General features: G+C 32.9%; 1 protein-coding gene across 1 annotated transcript; it reads left to right on the top strand.

Moving 5' to 3' along the window:
- The first annotated feature begins 12,909 nt into the window (after window positions 1-12,909).
- LOC107815560 (gibberellin 2-beta-dioxygenase 8) lies at window positions 12,910-20,896 on the top strand. Its single transcript, XM_016641171.2, has 5 exons — window positions 12,910-13,288; window positions 13,747-13,838; window positions 15,853-16,319; window positions 19,240-19,561; window positions 20,501-20,896. The coding sequence occupies exons 2-5, from the start codon at window positions 13,800-13,802 to the stop codon at window positions 20,738-20,740; spliced, it is 1,068 nt and encodes a 355-aa protein (XP_016496657.1). The 5' UTR covers window positions 12,910-13,288; window positions 13,747-13,799; the 3' UTR covers window positions 20,741-20,896.
- Window positions 20,897-21,586: the final 690 nt, after the last annotated feature.

Here is a 21,586-nt window from a genome sequence, read left to right as displayed (position 1 = left end):
TATTCTTGCCAACAATAAGCATGTCATCCACATAGAGCAATAAAATAATAAAATCATCATCAGAGAACTTTTTGACTTTTTTAAATTTTCGAAATTCAATTTCAAGTGAAGTTTAAATTTTTTATGGACAACTACTGATTCCAAAAAAAAGTAAAGCAATTTCTTGGGGCCAAATGGGGCCTTAATTTTCTCAGAAATTCAAGCAAACAAATTCCCCCAAAACTCAACATTCTAATAAGCAAATTCCTATATTCTCCTCTTATGTGCCACGTGCCAAGTATATAGTAGTCTTCTAAGGCATGCTATATATGAAGATGTGATTGTGACACGATTGTACTTTTTTGTTATGAAAAGACTAACTGAGCAAAAGCACGATAAAAAGGTTCAACAAAGTCTGCCGTCTGCCAAAAAGTTTACTATTCAGCTGACATCTTAGATGTTGTTCTTCATGTTAGAAAAAAATATTTGACTGAAATAAGATAATCGTTGAGCTAAAAAGAGGTCCCTTTTTTCACAAATTGCAGTTTCATTAACTTATAGTGCAATTATTGAAGATCCTTCTAACATGAGATTTGAAATATTTGGTCACTATAGCTCTCTTCTTGTACGAGGGATAATGAATAATTAATTTCAAAATTAAATTTGAGATGATCTTGTCTCACGTTGAATTGGAATAAAATTACGATATAACAAATATCAAAATTAATTATTCAGGTTTATAATATTATTTTTATCTTTATAAGAAGATAGAGTAATAATCTCAAAATAATTAATCTTAGAATAATTTATTTTTCAATCAAACGGACCCCTAAATGTATTCTTTCGAAAGTCGAAACGTGACGAGAAATATTGGGACCCCTCGACCCTATGGTTGCGCTAAGTCTATTAGTCAAATAAAGCAAACAGGAGAAAGAAATTGACCTCGAAACTATACATTACTACTCCTTTCGTTTTAATTTTATTTGGCGTGATTTTTTTTTTGGTACAAAATTTTAATTTTTTTTGTAAAACCTATGATCTTAAAAGTTAAAGGGTATAAGCTTGTGGGGTTTGTGACTATAAAAATTTTTCATTAAAAATAAAAAGTTTAAAATTAAAATATTTCTAAATATAAATATATATTATTTATTTTTGAACGAACTAATAAAAAACGTATATCATATAAATTAAAACGGAGAAGATATTAGTCAATGGAAAGCTAAATACATATTACATAGTAGTAGAATTAGACTCTTAGTTTGTAGGTTGAAATTATCCCGCACTATTTAAAATATAGTGGTTGAGACCGTGTACGAAGTATACTGTATGTGGTGGACATCTATAACAAAAACCTTTTGAATGGAAAATCGAACATCAAAAAATGAAAAAAGTAAAGTGCTATATAAGACGAGAACGATTCACTAATTCTACTGGCCATGGCATATATATATAAGAAGATTATAAATGAACATGTTGGCACAATTATGTCAACTTATAAGAAAGACCTTTTAAGTGTTGTAATGAATCCTAAGGAATCGTTTGATTGTTGGTTAGAGTTATGCAAGCATTAATAATATAGGAATCAGTTATGCAAGTACTACTTATGCATGAATGAGTGAACATGTTGGCACAATTATGTCAACTTATAAGAAAGACCTTTTAAGTGTTGTAATGAATCCTAAGGAATCGTTTGATTGTTGGTTAAAGTTATGCAAGCATTAATAATATAGGAATCAGTTATGCAAGTACTACTTATGCATGAATTAGTTACGTGGGGAACTTAGTTATTTAGAAATTAGTTATACGGTAGTTATGTAAGGATTACAACAATAACAACAACAATAACAACAACAACAACAACAACAAAAAAGCCTATAAAATTTTACAAGTGGGATCTGAGGATAGTGGTGTATATGAAGATCTTATCCCTACCTTATTAACGTAGAGAGACTATTTTCGATAGACACTCGGCACAAAGAAAGATGCAAAAGGAAACAATAACATAAGTAGTAACAACAACAAGACAGATGATAAGATAGCCAAGGATAAGAGAAACAACATATAGTGGTAAAATCTAGAAATAAGAAAATATGAGAATAATACTAATAATATAGATATGTATATATCACACCCCAAACCTGGGGATGCGTGGCTGGCACCCAGTGTCGTACTGGCCCGAGCGAACCACTCTGTAGTTTTTTTGTAACTATCATGGGTCAACATGGCCAAACTCGTAATGTATAACTACAAGTGGGACACAACTCGTAATGTATAACTATAAGTGGAAAAACACTGTATCAATGAACCAACTTTCTTAAAACATAAACATATATAGATTGTCAAGGCCTATGACATACTGTACAAAATGAACATCTGTCTACAAAGCCTCTTAGATTATTCGACATCAAATGGGACAGGGTACGAGCCTACCCATAAGTCTGTAGCAAAAACTCTGACATGATGACTTATAGACTCGGTTGCACTCTGAATGAGGTGGAGTCTTACCGACCCTTCGTTGAATACCAACCTCGTCTACTATGAGGGCTTGTCAAACTAATTATCTATACTTGCAGGCATGAATGCAGCGTCCCCAACAAAAGGGCGTCACTACGGATAATGTATCGAGTATGTAAGGCGGAACTGAAACATAACAATAAGTCGACATTAACTAAAGACATATAAGAATCAACCTGAATCTCTGAAGTGCCACCATATATATATATATATATATATGTATAATACTTTTCTTTGAGACTATTATCCATATCTTATAATGCATGAATGCCCAACTGATCAGTGGTAACTGCCCAACCAGCCATAGCACAGTGGTATATAAAATGCTTCTCTTTGAGACTATTATCCATATCTTATAATGCATGACTGCCCTGATCAGTGGTAACTGCCCGACCAGCCGTAGCGCAGTAGTAAATGCATGACTGTTCGACCGGCCGTAGCTCGGTGGTAAATATGTAACTGCCCAACCGACCGTAGCTCGGTGGTAAATACATGACTGCCCGACCGGCCGTAGTTCGGTAGTAAATAATGATGCATATAGTACCATTATGAACATTAACATCTTTATCAAATACCTCAATAGCGAACTAGATACATACTTAGACATGCTTGAATATTACTTTACGGGAATGAATAACATAGACATCCTTAACTGCTAAGAGTAGAATCACTTATGAAATAACATTACGTTTACGTATCGTTCCTTGGATCATGCCAAAAGAAGGAAGAATTAGCCTTAACATACCGGACAAGTCAATCTCAAGCTCAAATATCCCAAGATTTTGGCTTTGCTCATCTTCGTGGATTAAGATAAATTGAGTTAACCAGAAGGGTTGCACTTCTTGTAGTTTGAATAGGAAATGAAACGTCCATAAGGGTTCTCCAGGGAACACTAATTCTATATACAATCAACAATCATCCTAAAATACAATCAATAGCAACAATCATTAAATTTATTCATCCAAAGAATATTTCACGCGTAAACAAGGCACTCTTATGTGTTATGACTCATCATGCACATTGGTGCCACCTTGGCCTAGCTTAGTGCCATGTGGCAACCCATAGAAAAAATATTTATCCACTTAATTACTTAAAATACTACTTACTTTTAACATACTTTATACACCTTGCTATTATAGTCATGTGGTACCATATAAAATCAATACATACACTATTGTTTTATTAAAATAATCATATAAAAATACATATATTTTCTCAACTTCTAATTTTTCTAATCTCATATAAAGATTACAAATTTTCGTACGCTTAGTTCTTAAAATAGTAAAAAGATAACCTTCTTTTCTTGTGAAAAAAAATAATTTCTATCTTTACAATAAAGAAAATCTCATAAACTTTCTCATATTACGTGTATAATTTAAAACATATTCGAAAGTAGTAATATTAATAACTGAAGTATATAAAATCATATTTTTCAAACTTTTGTTAAAAAAATGTTCCACTCAAATTACCATATCAAATGTATATAACGGCATCAAAGTTGTTAAACTTACGGGATTTTACAATAACATAGTAACAATTCCTCTATAATCTCATGAATGGTCTTAATCCCTTCAATCTCATATGAATTACTACGACTCATCCTAATATTAAAGTACGGGATATAACAGTACAAAAGACATGCTCAATTTTACCTACTAACCTTCTACCCTAATTCTTGAACTTAATATCCTCCTAACAAGGCTCATGTTCTCTGAAAGATGAAGCAGCACGCCTAATCACCTCTCCCCTATATTTCTTTAGTCTATGATGTACTTTCAAGGTTTTGCGCCTCTCAAGCACAACGAAAAGAGGAAAACAAAAGCACCCCGCTAAAGTTTTTTACAAAACTAACGAAAGCAGTCTTCAAACTCACATTAGAAGAATGTTAGATGAAAAGAAACCTCACTCACACGTTCTTCAATCCCGCAAGATTGCAAGAAGCGTTGAATAAGCGAAGAAGAGGAAACAAAAGAGTAAATCACTTTTTTGAAGCAAGAGCTTAGAAAAACTAATCAACCATCTTTATTTTCAGCATATTGAGTCCTTTAAATAGGTCTTACAATGAGCAAAATTGATAAGGTTAAGAAAAATTAATGCTAATTAAACTAGAATAAGAATAAGGCAAAGAAAACCTATCCTAACAAAAATAGGAAAAAAAATTCTAGTAGGAATGGACTACCAACTAACAATCCTAGTTTGGCTGAACTATAAATTTGATCCTACTAAAACAAGAATCAAATTACTAGGAAATAAGAAATAAGAAATCCTAATCTTTATGGAAAAGAAATTCTAATCTTGAATGGATTCTTGTATTTCTTGGATTTTTGACCTTCTTGATCTGGCATTATTCTCCCCTAGTTAAAAAAGACTCATCCTCGAGTCTAACAACTTCCATAGATGGTACAGATTTGCTATAGTAAGAATGGAGACCCAAGGTGGGGAAAAAATGGGACCCAATGCTCATCAGGTTTTAAGTTACATTATGCTTGTTTATCATAGAGGTTCTTCACGTTATAAGCAAACTTAGCATGTGGTCTAACTAAATTCCACTTTTCGAGTTTCAACTTTCTACCAAGTCTTCTCCATGTAATCTTTCTATGTTGACTCTCAAACTTCAACATACGATATGAAGTTATTGGTGTTAGAACTTTATGAAACCTAGCCAACTCCATGTCTATATTTGACTTAAGCATGGAGATCAACGCTCTTCTTGGGAATGCATCAATTGCGTCGCTTATACACCAACAGTACCTTTGATGATAGCCATATATATATTTATGACGTTAAGACATCTTATTTCTCCAATATATGGACTCAAACTCTCTATTATCCACTCTTTTATAGGTAATCCTTCCTCTTATTCATGTATATTTTTATGAAATTTAGGATTAACTCAATATGCTAACTTGTTAGGGATGAGAGAGTCAACAATCAAGTTAATATTGTGTTGAGCATCTCTAAAAGGTGAAAAGTCAATGTTACACATGGCTGGATATAATTTTTGAATTTTTAATTGAAAATCCATTGAAGAGGTCACGAACTTGCTATTCTTGTTTGGTGACACGATGATTAAGATATCAAGTCAAGAATTTGAACCCGGAACCTATGCTCTGATACCAGATTGATGTACTTTCAAGGTTTTGCACCTCTCAAGTACAAAGAAAAGAGGAAAATAAAAGTATCACGCCAAAGTTTTTTACAAAATTAGCGAAAGCATTCTTTAAAATCACATTAGAAGAATGTAAGATGAAAAGAAACCTTATTCATACGTTCCTCAACCCCGCAAGATTGCAAGAACCGTTGAATAAGCGAAGAAGAGGAAACAAAAGAGTAAATCACGATTTTTAAGTAAGAGCTTAGAAAAACTAATCATGCATCTTTATTTTCAGCATATTGAGCTCTTTAAATAGGCCTTACAATGAGTAAAATTGATAAGGTTAAGAAAAACTAATCCTAATTAAACTAGAATAAGGCTAAGAAAATCTATCCTAACCAAAATAAAAAAACGAATTCTAGTAGAAATGGACTACCAACTAATAATCTTAGTTTGACTATAACAATAAATATAATTCTACTAATATAAGAATCAAATTACTAGGAAACAAGAAACAAGAAATATTAATCTTATGGAAAAGAAATTCTAGTCTTGAATGGATTCTTAGACTGCTTGAATTTCTTGGATTCTTGACATTCTTGATCTTGCATCAATCCACCTATACCTCTCCTCAAACTCCCCATGGAAATCTACTCACACCTCCTTGCTGGGACATTTATGCTTATCCTCTTCACATGTCCGTACCATTTCAGACTCGCTTCTCGCAACTTGTTTGCCACGGAAGCCACTCCCACGTTATTCTGAATATCTTCATTCCTAGTCTTACTCTCTTAACATGCCCACACATGCACCTCAACATCCTCATTTCTTCTGCTTTAAACTTCTGAATATAGGAGTTCTTGATTGGCCAATACTTAGCCTTATACAATATAGTCGGTCTAACTACTATTCTATAGTAAGTATCAGTGGTGTATACTCATCACACAAAATACCACAAATAGGCCTCCATTTTATCTACTCCGCACTTATATGATGCGTGACATCATCGTCAATCTCCCCATTGCCTTGGATGACTGACCCCAAGTACTTGAAACTTCCTCCCACAGTGATAAGTTGCGTATCGAGGCTTATTTCCACGTTCATTTCATGATTCACGTTACTACATTTGCACTCCAAGAATTTTATTTTGGTCCTGCTTAACTTGAAACTTTTTGACTCCAGGTCTGTCTCCAAATCTCTAGCCTGTCATTAACTCTACCTCGCATCTCGTCGGCCAGTACTATATCATCTGCAAATAACATAAACCAAGGGACCTCCCCCCTGAATGTGATGCATCAGCACGTCCATCGCTAAGTCAAATGAAACGGACTAAGAGCTGATTTCTAATGCAAAATCATGACTATAAAGTGCTCTGAGTCTCCTTCTACTATCCTAACCCCGGTCTGAGATCTATCTTGCATGTCCTTAATAAACCCTAGTATATGCTATAGGCACACCACTCGCCTCCAAACATCTTCATAAGACCTCTATTAGGACATTGTCATATGCTTTTCTATGTCAATAAACACCATATACAAATCTCTCTTTCACTTTCTATACTGCTCTACCAATCTTCTAGCAAGGTGAATGGCCTCAGTAGTCGGTCACCATGGTATGAAATCGAACTGGTTCCCAAAAATAGAAGAGGCATATTTTATTTGCCTTAGCGATGAACATGTTGACGTGGTACATTTAGGGGGAGGTGCTTTGGTTTATGTTATTTGCAAATGACATAGTATTGATAGACGAGATGGGAGAGTGGATATTTGGAGACACACCTTGGAGTTAAAAGGTTTCAAATTGAGTAACATCAAAATAGATTACTTGGAGTGCAAATTCAATATCGTGGAGCATGAAATGGACGGGGAAGTGAGGCTCGATACGCAAGTTATAGCTAGGAGAGGTAGTTGTCAAGTATCTGGGGGCATTTATCTAATGCAATGGGAGATTGATGATGATGTCACATATCGTGTATGAGCCGTGTGGATAAAATAGAGGCTCGCTTCTGGTATTTTGTATGATAAGAATGTACTACCGAGACCTAAAGTAAGTTCTACAGAGTGGTAGTTAGATCGAATATATTGTATGGGTGGAGCGTTGGCTAGTCAAGAACTCCCATATCCAGAAGTTGAAAGTAGTAGAAATAAGGATGATTAGCACACATATTAGGAGAGATAAGATTAGGAATGAAGATATTTGGGACTAGATTAGTAATATAAAAATATAATTTAAGTATTGTTTATTTTTGTTCTAGCTTATTCTATTAAAATCAATAGTATATTTTAAATGTATTGTTTAAACAAAAAATACAAGTTTGAATAGAGAGTATTCTTGTTATTTTAGGTGTCACGACCCAAAATCCCACCTTAAGGATCGTAATGACACTTAGTCTCTAAAATTAGGTAAGTCGATCACTTACGACAATTAAACTAATAAGACATGGTATTATGAAGCAGAGTTATAAATGCGAAAATAAAGGTGATACAAACCAACACGACGATAATCACCAAAAATTCCCAATACTAGGTAGTATAGAGTCACCAGCTCTAGCCGAATACATAAAAATATCTCAAAAATTACAATATTGTTCAAATAGAGAATTGACAGTATAAATGTAAGGAAAGGATTCTAAGGGACTGTGACGAACTAAACGGCTCTACCTTGAATCCTTACGATCAAAGAAGCTCTCACAGCTTGGGTCCGCTACCTCCAACACTTGGATCTGCACAAAAATATGCCAAAATATAGTATGAGTACACCATAATCGGTATTCAGTAAGTATCAAGACTAACATCGATGAAGTAGTGACTAGGTTAAAGGCATTTGATACTTACTAGACAAATAACCTATGCAATGAATTTATCAAAGAAAACTGATAATAGGAATATAATGAAAAATAGTAACAACAACCCTTTAGAACATGTGCGATAACAACTCAAAATAATAAGCGCATGTTTGATCCCAAAACATCCAATAGAGGTAAGGCATGTGATGAAATGTCAAATACAACCATTAACTCAGGTAAGTGCAAAACACAATCTTTCATTCATTATCATTAGTTCAACGTGAAACTAAGAAGAGAGATGTGCATAAGGCTACGATTGAAGAATGAGCGTGTTCTTGGGCCATCATAGAAACATAGATAGGGTCGACGGCGAAACGAAGAACAAAACTTTACGACAGCTTTTTCATAACATTCACTTGCATCACATACACAAGTGCTTATGAGAATGAAATATCAACCCCGCCTCAACACAATCACAACAACAAGAAGACACCCCGAAATATCATATAACATCATCAAAATGCCACCCTTATTATGCCGCATGTGCACATAAAAATAATATGCCACCCTTATTTCGCAACATGCACATATAGCTATCTTTATTTTGCCACCTGGGCAACCCAAAATAACGCCAACATTCTTTTGCCTCATGCACACAATAATAGATTAAATCACATAGCCAAAAATCTCGTGATGATACCCCCAATCAATCTGCTCAATATGTCCATAAGTTTCACGGTACCACAAAAATAATAATGCCAAGTACCACAATATCACAATAACGGTACCAATGTTTCATCAAAGTATAAGTTCACAACTTTCAACAACAGTGCACGAGGACATAATAAATAATCATAGAAGTGAAAGGGTGTTCAATAAATAAAGCATGATTATGGCTAAGTCAATGAAATGATCATGATCAAATAGTCATAAAGTAGTCTCACAAGTTTCTATAAAGTTCATTATTACATTAAGGTATATTAATAGCATACGGTCTATTCCATTCAAAACAACACATAGTACTTGTATACACGCTCGTCATATCATGTAAACGTCACTTACCATATCATATAAATTAACAATTAGGACTAGCACCTAAGAGGTATTTTTCCCACACAATGTTAGGCAAAATACTTACCTCAATAAAGTTAAATCAATATTCTAAGAAGCCCTTCCCACATGAAACAACCTCCGGACAGCTCGAATCTAGCTAAAATAACTTAATACCATAAATAAAAGCCATAGGAAATGATCCGAATAATAAAGCTTCAATTTTAACTAAAATCAAAAAGTCAACCCCAAGCACCACTCCAGAACCCAACAAACCTTACAAAGTTTGAATACTTATTCTGATACGAATCTAACTATACCAATTTCATCCAATTCCGACCTCAAATCGGCCTTCAAATCATCAATTTATGATTTAGAAAAGTTTTTACTAAAACCCCCAATTTCTTCAATTCAATTCATCAATCAATTGCAAAATTCAAGGTTGGAATCATGAAATATAAACAAATTCGAGTCAAAAATGCTTACTCTAATCTAAGTAGTGAAAATCCCCTCCAAAATTGCCCAAAATCGAGCTCCAAAACCTTGTGAGAAAAAGTAACTAAATTCTGAAATAACTAAAAACGCAGCAGCTGTCCCAGTCCGAATCAGATCCTAGATGATCACAAAACTCGCGTTTGATAAGCCCAACATGATCCTTGCGAGATTACACCCAAGATAGCCTTTTGAACATGGGTGGATTTATAGGCAAATATATAGGGCACCTGAACCCATGGACTCTCCGCCAAACTAAGTTCTTTATGTACATATGTTTTAGAATTGGCTTAATACCATTTACTGGTACCCATGATACAAAGCGGCTAAATAGTGCACTTGGTTGAATGTTGAGTTATTACTTAAAGGAGCATGGATCAAGCCCAATTTAATACATTTCTATTTCTCCTTTTTAGTAGTGCACCTATGTAATAAAAATCCTAGATCTGCCTTTATTTTTGAATCACCCAATTTGGCCGTAAAATAAGGGATATATGGTTTTAAAGTTTTAAAGGAAGTCTGAAAATTTCAGGGATATAAATGGTATTTTCGTAATTATTTACATCAAAATAAAATCAGTAATAAAAAAATCTACATTTTAGCACCCAAAACTCATTCAGAACCTCCCAGACACAAACCATATATGTTTTTCAATCATAAAACACGCTACGAACCTGCTCGCGCACTCAAAGCACCAAAAAGAGGTCATCTTCATCCTATATTGACCATGGTCAAACTTCAAATCCTTAACTTAATTAGTTTTTCAACCAATGATGAAAAACACACCCGAGCCCCTCGGGACCCCGTCCAATCATACCAACAAGTACAAATACATTATCCAAACTTATTCAAAGCCTCAAAACACTCACAGAAACATCACAACAAAGAATCGGGGCTCAAATAGAATATAATTTCTCTTATGTTGTTAAATATTCATTCTTTCAAAAGAGTGTCCGAATTACACTTAAACACTTCATATTACTTCCAAACTTTGCACACAAGTTCATTTCAACTTTATAGACCTATCCAAAGTCTGAGAACACCAATTGGAGTCCAATAACATCAAAGTCAATTCTTGGTCAAACTTGTGAACTTTTAAGTTCTTCAAATTGCCAACTTTTGACAAATAGTGTCGAATTCTTCTATGAACCTCCAAAAGCAAATTCGAGCATACGTACAAGTCCAAAATCATTATACGAACCTATTGGAACAATCAAATCCCGATTCTGAGTTCGTTTACCTAAAAGTCAAACCGTGGTTAGCTTTTCCAACTTAAAGCTTCCAAATCAAGATTCGTTCTTTCAAATCAATCCCGAACCACTCGAAAACAAAAAACGACCATACACTCAAGTCATAATACATTATATGAAACTAGTCAAAGACTCAAACCACCGAATGGAACGCTAAAGCTTAAAATGACCGGTCGAGTTGTTACATTAGGTTCTAATACAAGTATTACTAATATATGTATAAGTTGTTCCATTTTTTGCATGCATAAAATAATAAATAGATTCTCTCATAACTTATATATGTACTAATTATGCGAAAAAGAGAAATGTGAACCGAATATTGTATTAGCAATACTATATTTTATGTCGAAAGTTGAAAAAACTAATCAATCATTGTATAACTTATTCTAGATTCTACGTGGAGATTATTTTTTTCCATTTTTATAACCAAATAATATATAAAGTTATCATAATTTTAATACATGGATAACTCCTCTCTAACATACTACGAAACGACCCCTAAGAGTATGCGGTGTTGAAGCCACCTTTTTCCGAGGGATATTAATTAACTGACATTCTTTTATCGAAAAATTACATTATATAAGTAGGTAAAATATTATGTTTATGAGCCACGTTTTTAATTAAGGAGTGTCAAAATATAAAGAAGTAAACACATGGAGAAGTCAAGAGGAGTCAAAATAGCATATATATATATATATATATATATATATATATATATATATATATATATTAGATCTCATGGAAAAACTTTTTATATTTACTTTTCTATATTCTGCTTCTAAACCCCTTGGTAAAAAAATCCTTGTGTGTGGTACAATAATAATTATCCATCATCAGTACTTGTATCCTGCATCAAAGCAGTGCACGTGGAAACCCTTCAATTCTCATACTGCAAACAAATTTCCTTTGCTGCAGTGGCGGACGTGGATTTCAGACGAAACATGAGACTTTGATTTATGCCACATGTGACGTGCCATTGCCGACATGGATTCTGATAAATGCTGTTGTTGCTGCTGAATTCTTAAAATACAGTGTCTTTTTCTTTTTATTTTTCCCCCCATGTTTTTTCATGTTTGGGACCGTTCCAGAAATTTATCATGTGTCCTGTTTCTCTCAGAAATATTGAATGATGAAGGGAGGCAAGACTTGGAGGAATGAGAACCAAATGAAACAATATTGTTTGTGATGTGAAATTAAGTTTAATTTTTCAACAACCATTTTGATATTATTGGTTCATGTTGTGTGTTATTAGTTTAAGTGACGGTATATCAAAAACAGTCTTATTTCCCCATACGAGGTAGGAATAAAGTCTGCACATACTCTATCTTTTCCAAATTTTATTTGTGGAATTACATTGGATTAATTATGTTATTATTGTTGTTGACTCTCTATCTCAGACGAGATATGAATAAGGTCTGCGTATACTTTTCTTTTCCCGTACCTTATTTGTAGAATCACACTAGGTATGTTGTTATTGTCGTGTGTTATGAGTATTATGAGTACTTAGCATGGCAAAACTAAAATTTAATTTCTTCCCTTACCAACCAAACCCCAAAATTCAGATCATCCATTGTTCTTTTTCCTAATTAGCCAATGAAAATGTATCACTCTTTATCAATCTACAGCAATATATAGAGAAAAAATGGAAAACATCACAAGTAAAGATATTTGCTACAAAAGGCAGAAGAATTTCTCTGATTTCTTGATGAGCCGCGTGTTCTTCTTTCTATACATAAACACTCAATCCTAGGAGCATGTCATAGACGGAGTCAGGATTTTAAATTTATGGGTTTTCTGATCATTTTAAGTTATTGAGTTCTAAATTAATAATTTATATATATTCAATAGATTTTATTAAGATAAATACAGGGTTCAAACCAAAGTTACTGGGTTCAGCCAAACCCGCTCCCGGCATATATATTTTTCACATGTAATAACTACTGTTGATATTATTTTCCCTCTGCAGTACTCCTTTGCTTTCCCTATAAAAATATCGTCCAATCTTCATGGACTGCAAAACGATTAGCTAAGCAGCCCCATACACTAATTTCAAGAAGATCTTTTCTTTTCTTGCTTCTGCTGCCTCTTTAGAGCCTTCTCTTTCTGCTTAGTTTTATTCTCCAAGTAAGTAGTAGTGAGCCTTCTTTGTTTACTCGGTTTTATCTCCTTGTAAATTTAGTAGTAGTTCCTGCGTTGGTAGAATAATTAAAATACGTTTATTTACTTAATTATGTATTCAAGACGTTCCATCATACGGAGATTTTTTTTTATCATGGCCCAAACACATGAAAGTTATTTTTAAAATGGGTGACAAAATTATTCGGACCCAAAACTTCTTGTCTGGTCTGATATGTTAAATTGTGTGATCATTTAATCTAAAAACTTATTCTGTTCGTGAAATCACACTTTTATTTATTTTAATTATATCTTCGACAATAATCAGTTTTTTATACTTTTTTATACTTTTTTTTAGTATATATATTTGTAGCCATGCAAACGATTTAATCTCTTCTTCTTCATTTCTTTTGGGGTTTGAATTTGTATTATTACTGATCATATGTTTATTTGGATTCCTTCTTAAGTAAAACAGGCTGAGTGTAAGCTCAACATTTTTCTGCTCGTCTGAGGAAAAGTCATGACAAAGTCTTCAAAAGTCTCACAACAGGCAAACCAAGTAAGAATTATATATCTATTCCTATATACGTCATGCACCTCTATCTTTATATTATTAGTGTAGCTGCACTATTGATGATAGATTAGTTATTATTTTTGTCAGGTTAACAAGTATTCTTTCTGTTCCATTTTTATGTAAACTTATTATTATTTTTATTATTTTGGGAGTCAAATAATATTTCGTTGACCATATTTTATATAAAAAAATTTAAATTTTTTGAATTGTTCACTATTATGACTTATAGTACTTTTATGTAATTTCTAAATATATAAATTTTATTTCAAAAAATATAAAAAATTTATATTTAAATTTACATCGAAAATTAGTAAGTACCCTCGTACTTCAAAAAGATTTACATAAACTGAAACAGAGAGAATGATACTTATCATAAAGATTTATTCGTAATTATTTTATGCTTTAATTGTATAAATATTTTAATCCAACCAATGCATAGAACTTAACACTTTGGATATCACTTCCTTCATCCCAATTTATGTGATGATGTTTAATTGAGTACATACAGAGTTTAAGAAAGAAAATAGATATTTGAAACTTGTCATCTAAAATAAGTCATAAATATTTGTATAGCTTTACATAATTTTATTAAGGGTAAAGAAATAACAATAACAACAACAACAAAAATAGTATACCTAGTGTATTCTCACAAATGAGTTATTGGGAGGGTAGTACGTACGCAGACCTTATATCCATCTTGTGAAGATAGAGAGTATATTTCCGATAGACCCTTAGTCGATTCTAAGGGTAACACAGGTATTTTAAAATTAAATTATTATTAAATTAAAAATATAATATTATTTTAGGACTAACTATATAAAGGAAAGAGTGTTAAGGTAAAAGGTAAGCATAAACCCACCTAACCCCTTGGGGAAATTAGCGGGAACACGAAAATTAAATAATACACGAGGGTGGAGGCAGTCAATATTAATAAAAGCATGTGTACCATGATTTGTGATGGAGAACCATAGACTATCATCATACCATCTTTGACCAATTAAAGAAAGGGTATTTTTTTTTTTAACCAGCGCTAGAAATTATTTATATTTGGTAATCAAAAAAGTATATATATCGTCGGTTGTTTTAAGAGTAGCTATACATAATCATTTTCCGTTAAAGAAATGCAACACTTCAATTTTTAAATGCCAAATGGGTCCCTATTGGTCTGTGTTTGGGCGCACAAGGCTCCTTGCTCCCCTCACCACCTCCCTCTCAAGTAAAGGACATGCATCTTCTTTGTGTCCAATGCCTTTCAAATTAACCTGACCAAAAAACATAGAATCAGAAATTTCAGAAATATGGTCTTAATTTGATTCTCTTTTCTTCCTCATATTCGGTTGTGACATAACTTAAAAGGGAATTTTGTATGCCTTTTCCCCCTTACATTTTGGGTCAAGTTTCTTGCAGCTATTAGTAAAAGAGTTTATGTAATTTTATGCATACATGGTATAAAGAAATATTTGACAATCAGATTGCTTATAAGCTAAGGTATATTACAGGTAAAGGTAGTTGATAAACAATAAATATTGTTAACATGACAAAAATTACTCACTCCATTTTAATTTATGTAGCAATATCTCCTTTTTAATTTGTTCCGAAAAAGAATGACAACTAAATTAACTCAAACCTCTCATTTTACCTTAACGAATAGCTTTTATAATCACATAAATATCTATGACTCGTTTTAGATCATAAATTTCAAAAGTCATCATTTCTTTTTTAAACTTTGTCCCTAATTCAAACTTTGCCGCAAAAAGTAAAACGAAGGGAGTATAACCGACTGCTAGGATAGGCTAAACCAGAGGCGGTATGCAGCATTTCGTCAATGCTCAACTAGCCTACAATGCATATTAGGAAAGGACCAACCACCTCTAGGTTAAGTTACACTCATTGTATGAAAAATCTTTACCATATATATATAAACTTAAATTTATTCGAGAATTCCTCTATATATATTCTGCAGTTTTAACGTTATTCTCTGACACCACTTTCTTTTCAGACTATAAGCATGAAAGAATCACCTGATCCTCCATTTGAAGAGACATACAAGAATCTTTTTGACAACATTAGTAATGAAAAGGATTCAAACAATTACGAAAACCTCTTCTTAGTGGAGAAATGCGAGTTGCCTCTTGTCGATCTTTACCAACTAAATTATGGAGACGAATTCGAGAGAAGAGATTGCAAGAAAAAAATAGCCAAAGCTTCAAAAGAATGGGGTTTTTTCCAAGTGATAAACCATGGAGTTTCACATGATATTTTGGCCAAAATGAGAATGGAACAAGTCAAGCTTTTCAAGAAGCCATTCAATGAGAAAATGAATATTGACAAGAATCTTAACTTCTCCGAAGGAAGTTACCGTTGGGGAACGCCGACAGCTACTTGCCTTCGACAACTTTCTTGGTCGGAAGCTTTTCATGTTCCTCTCTCTGATGTTTCCAGTTCAAAGGGACTCAGCAGCCTCAGGTACTCGGAATTTTCACTCTTATGTTTTATTTAATGTGTGTGTATGTGTGTCCGAAGCCCCACTTGTGAGATTTCAGCGGATCTGCTGTTATTGTTGTTATTGTTTGCATGTTGGATTTAATAAATACACTAGTAGTGTATAATTTATTTTTTTTAGTATCAGTATAATTTAATATGTTGCGGAAGACCGTTACTTGTAACATATTAAGGACAATACGAGTAGTTACCTTTAGGTAATTTGGTTGCGTAAAAATCATTTACTCTTTCGATATATTGAAGTTACACTCGTGATACTCTATATCCAAATCTTCTTTGTCTTCCTTTCTACATCTCTCCCTATAGAAGGAGAGGTTCTTGTGTTTTGCACAATTTGACAAGTAGGAATAAAATGGTGAAATAACGAACTAAAATAAGCAAGTACTATTTGTATTGATTTACTTTTTTTGTGAAGAATCAACCTAAATAGCCGCCACTCAACTGCCTAAATTAGAAAAAGATTAATCCTACCGGCTATACATGTACAAAAATTTATTTTAATCAGATGATAAGAGAGATTTGTTTTCTGAAATCCGTATGTTTTGGAGGGATCAAACTAATGTGCCAATACGTAATAGACTAAATCCTTGCTCCTTTAGGCGATAAAACGGCATAAAACAACGCAATTGCATGTGCCATTAATTAAGCTATTTTAGTTTAATTAGCTCTTTGGGGTAAAACCCTCAGAAGCTCTCCTGCAATGTAGCCAGATTGCCAGAAGTGTGCTAGGGTTTTTAAATATTTAGGACAAAACAATTGTTTAGCCTATTACGAGAATCCATATGACAACAAGTTTTTCCTTTTTTATTTCTTCTGGGGTTGTGCTGAATCTTTGAATTATAAAATAATACTACGTCTTAGAAAAGAAAAGGGATAATTGCCTTAATTGTAAGATTATTTGTCTAAAATACCTTTTATTTTTCTCTTAAGGGTATCCCTTAATTTTAATTGTTTTTTTTTTAAATAGAAACAAAACAACAAAAAAACTAGCTAGAAATCAGTGAGGGAATGAATCCCCAATATGTCCCATGACCACCAAAAAATACTACTATGTAAGAATGTATCCTTTAAATAACGCTTTATTAATTGAAGCAGTAAGAATAAATCTGAAAAAGTAATAAATGTTTCTTGTTTATCTAAAATATTAAATATCTAAAATAAATTAAGTTTGCAAAATGATTCATAGTTAGAATCGAAGGAATAATTGATAAGAAATGAAATTTGGGCCTAAATCGATCCACACAAGTTAGCTCACACAACTGATGTTGATACTCAGACATCTGGAGGGTGAATGTAATATAATATGAGGGTCTAAATTTGTTAAACGAGAATTAAAATGTGTGAGACTCTAACGAGAAATAGATCTTGAGCCGAACACACATAAAAATTAACTCATTAGGCAAAAATTATCCAAGATCAATTAATATACTCATGACCAATGCGGGACTCTGGAAATAGTGGGGATCAACCTGTCACTAATTATGTTTAGCAGCTTTTGATTCAAACTCTGTTCAGTTTGTACGACAACATTTGGGTGCTGCTGATTTGGATAGGAAGGAATTCTTTCTCCTAAAAAGTGGAAGTAGTACATGAATTGCATTGCTGTTTTGATAATTTGATTTGATGGTTTATTGACGTTTTGGGTCTCCTCACTATTATAGTAAGATATGTCTCCCAAAAAAGTGAAAGTGTATCAATTGAAATTACTTTCTAATGCATGCATTGGCATGTTTTTTTGGGAGAATGTCTTATAGACCGTACTTTTAAAATCAGCTTATTCTAAAAAATATTGAAATGCTGGTTTGATAATTTGATATGATGGGTTTTTGACGTTGTGGGGCTTCTTACTTGAGGATTCAGTACTTTATTATTGTAAGATATGTCTCCAATAAAAGTGAAAGTGTGTGTCAATTGAAAAATACTTTCTAGCATGCATTTGCCATGTTTTTTCGGGAGATGTCTCATAACATGTTTGACCGTGCTTCTAAATTAGCTTATTATGAAAATATTTTTTTTCAAAAGTGTTTTTGAAAAAGGTATTTTCGGTGAGAAGCTGTTATATTTGGCTAATTAATTTGGAATTACTTTTGAGCAACAATTAGTATTTGATCAAGTTTTTAACAAGTAATTTGTATTTGGCTAATCAATTTGAAGATCATTTTTTAACAACAATTCGTATTTGACCAAACTTTTAAAATGTGTTTCTAAGCATATAAGGAGCCAGGTTGATTAGTTACTACAATAGTTTATGTTCTCCTTCTAAAAAAGTAGAGGATCAGGAGCTAATTAAAGGGAGAAATAAAAGATCACTAGCCCAGAATTAAAACTTATAACATCTTTTTAAGTCAACAATCCACATCATTGTGGTGGGGTTAAGGCCAATATTAACCCCTACCTATATATTAAGATCCAAAAAATAAGATATAGACTATGAAGACGTAATGCCTAACCTATCCAGTTACATAATGTAAGTTATTAGACATACCTAATTACTTTGTTCTGTAGAACTTAGAAATATTTCTTTTATATACATTGTATAAAGAATTTAAACGGTTCAATGTAACTTAGCGCAAATAGCAAATGATTATGCTATTTGCCAATTTATGAAGGGGAACCTTAAAGCAAAGGTAAAGTTATCATCTTATAGGTCACGAGTTTGAGTTGTGAAATCAGCCACTAATATTTGCATTATAGTATGTTATCTATATTACACTCTCTTAGGGGCGGCCCTACCCGTACCCTACGTGCACATGTGATACTTCATGCACCGAACTGTTTTTTTATTCGCTAATTTATCTTCTTAGAGTCCTATAAATAATAATTGCTTGGAATCTTAATCATGAGTATCTTTCTCTTTTTTTTGTGTGTGTATGGATATATTCAGCTCGACTATGGAACAATTTGCAACAACATTATCTGAATTAGCACAGCAATTAGCAAGATTATTAGCAGAGGAATTGGGACATGAGTCAAATTATTTCAAAGAAACATGTTTGCCAAACACTTGTTATATAAGAATGAACAGATATCCAGCTTGTCCTATTTCACCAGAAGTCTTTGGATTAATGCCACACACTGACAGTGATTTCCTCACAATATTACATCAAGATGAGATAGGAGGATTGCAATTACTGAGAGATGGGAAATGGATTTCTGTTAAGCCTAATCCTCAAGCACTTGTCATCAATGTAGGAGATTTGTTCCAGGTACTTGAATTACTATTTTCCTAAATTTTGACATTATTTTAGAGTAGCAAGTGGGCGGGTCGGGTCAAACTTGAGCGAATCTAAATGGGTCAAACTAATAAATAGATCATGATTCACCTTGCCCAATGTCCTTTATGAAGAATTAACTTAAATAGTTGCATACCCAAGTGCCGGATGTGTAATATATGTAAAATCTACGTATAATATATGTATAATTATATATAATTATTTTTTTAATCTATACATATTAACTAAAAAAAGTAAATTCGACCGGCTATTTGTATAAAGATCCTAAGGTTTATTTGGATCAAAATGGATTGGATCACGATAAGTCAAATAACTGGTCCTAATCAAATCAACATGACCCAACCTCATCTCCTTTTTTTTTTTTCAAACAAAATGTGAAAGATAATATATTATTTTGTTAAATAATTAGTTTAAGTTCTTCCAAATTCGCTTATCCATATCTCCAAAATTCATTTTCTATATGTGTTTGGGTTCGAGTTGCATATTGATCCGTCATGTTACATTATTTGACTCATTTTGACTCAACAATTTGATGGATCATTTGGGGTCCAACCCATAGAGCCAAGTCAACAAATGGGTCATAAACCAACTTGTATAAACTTAGGCATTTTGGGGCGAGTTACTAAATTCTTTCCAATTCCAATTTGTAATATTAAATTTTAGCCTTTGTGCGCAACTCGCGCATTTCCCCTCTTCATTTAAAGCAGCAAGCATCCTTTTGAGATCTTCCAAGGAAGACTCCCGATCTTTTTGCCGTCCACAAAAGAATTTCTCTCGAATGAGATAGGATTAATTTCGTCACCTCTTGATTGTTTCAGTTTAAAGGGCGAAGATTTATCAATAATTACTTTTTCAGGGTAAAATTTCTCTAGTTCTACAAATTAATTAATGAAATAATGTTTGATGAGGCAGGCATGGAGCAATGGCGTATACAGAAGTGTGGAACACAGAGTTGTGACAAATAAAGTAAAAGAGAGGTTCTCAACTGCATTTTTCTTATGTCCATCTTATGACGCAGAAATACAGAGTTTTGTTGAACCTTCTGTTTATAGGAAGTTTTCGTTTAGAGAATTCAGACAACAAGTCCAAGAAGATGTTAAGAGGTTTGGTTATAAAATAGGTCTACCTAGGTTTCTTGTATCAAGCCACTAAGCACAAATATTTTGCAGTTAAATGCCTATATCATAATCACACTATCTGACTTTTAAATAGTTAACAAAGACAAGAGGCTTAGTTTTTTTTTTCCCTTTATTCCCCGTATGTGTCACAATGTTTAAAACGGGTTAATATCTATTCCTTTCGTTCAATTATATGTGGTATTATTTAGTTATTAATTAACCAGTTCCGAAAGAAAATGAGAAGTACTATAGTTTTACTTTAATTCCATACTTCATTTTCGTAATACACGAGCTCACATGTACTATTGTACACCACAGAATGAAAGGAAATTTCATTTTTGCACAAATTAGAACTCTGATTCCCAAATTCAAGTTTAAATATCAATACTTTATGAACTGTCCTTTCTATCCTTTTATTTCTTTTGTAGTTGTATGTTGCCTTCTATCCAATTTTCTCTCATCTCCCAATAATATGACCGAACAATAATAACAAATTCAGTGTAATCCCACAAAGTAGAATCTAGGAAGGGTAGAGTGTAAGTAGCCTTATCCTTAAAAAGATATAGAGGCCGTTTCGATAGACTCCCGGCACAAGTAAAGATAAAAAGAAGTAAAAAAAAAAGAGGCAATAATAACAGTAAGATAAGATGAAAATTAGGGGTGTCATATGGGCAGGTTGAGCTGATTTTAGGTGGTTTAATTATCAAATAAGATTTTTTTTTTCTTTTGTTATGGTCATATATAATATATCAAACAAAAAAGAATCATTTTAAAGATATTTGGACAAATTTGATCACGGATCAATATGGGCTAAAAATCTGTCCAATTTTAGATAAGCTGAGATAAGTTGGGGTCAAAATGGGTTGAGTTCAACAATATA

The sequence above is a fragment of the Nicotiana tabacum genome, chromosome 1, assembly GCF_000715075.1.
Source record: "Nicotiana tabacum cultivar K326 chromosome 1, ASM71507v2, whole genome shotgun sequence".
NCBI lineage: Eukaryota > Viridiplantae > Streptophyta > Magnoliopsida > Solanales > Solanaceae > Nicotiana > Nicotiana tabacum.
Note: the sequence above shows the minus strand (reverse complement) of the source record. Positions and strands in the feature narration are given on the sequence as shown.

Excerpts from the sequence above, each read along its gene's own strand:
- LOC107815560 (XM_016641171.2), top strand. The coding sequence starts at position 13,800 with ATGACAAAGTCTTCAAAAGTCTCACAACAGGCAAACCAA. Across the intron at positions 16,320-19,239 it reads AAGGGACTCAGCAGCCTCAG|CTCGACTATGGAACAATTTG; the intron begins GTACTCGGAATT and ends GGATATATTCAG. Across the intron at positions 19,562-20,500 it reads ATGTAGGAGATTTGTTCCAG|GCATGGAGCAATGGCGTATA; the intron begins GTACTTGAATTA and ends TTGATGAGGCAG.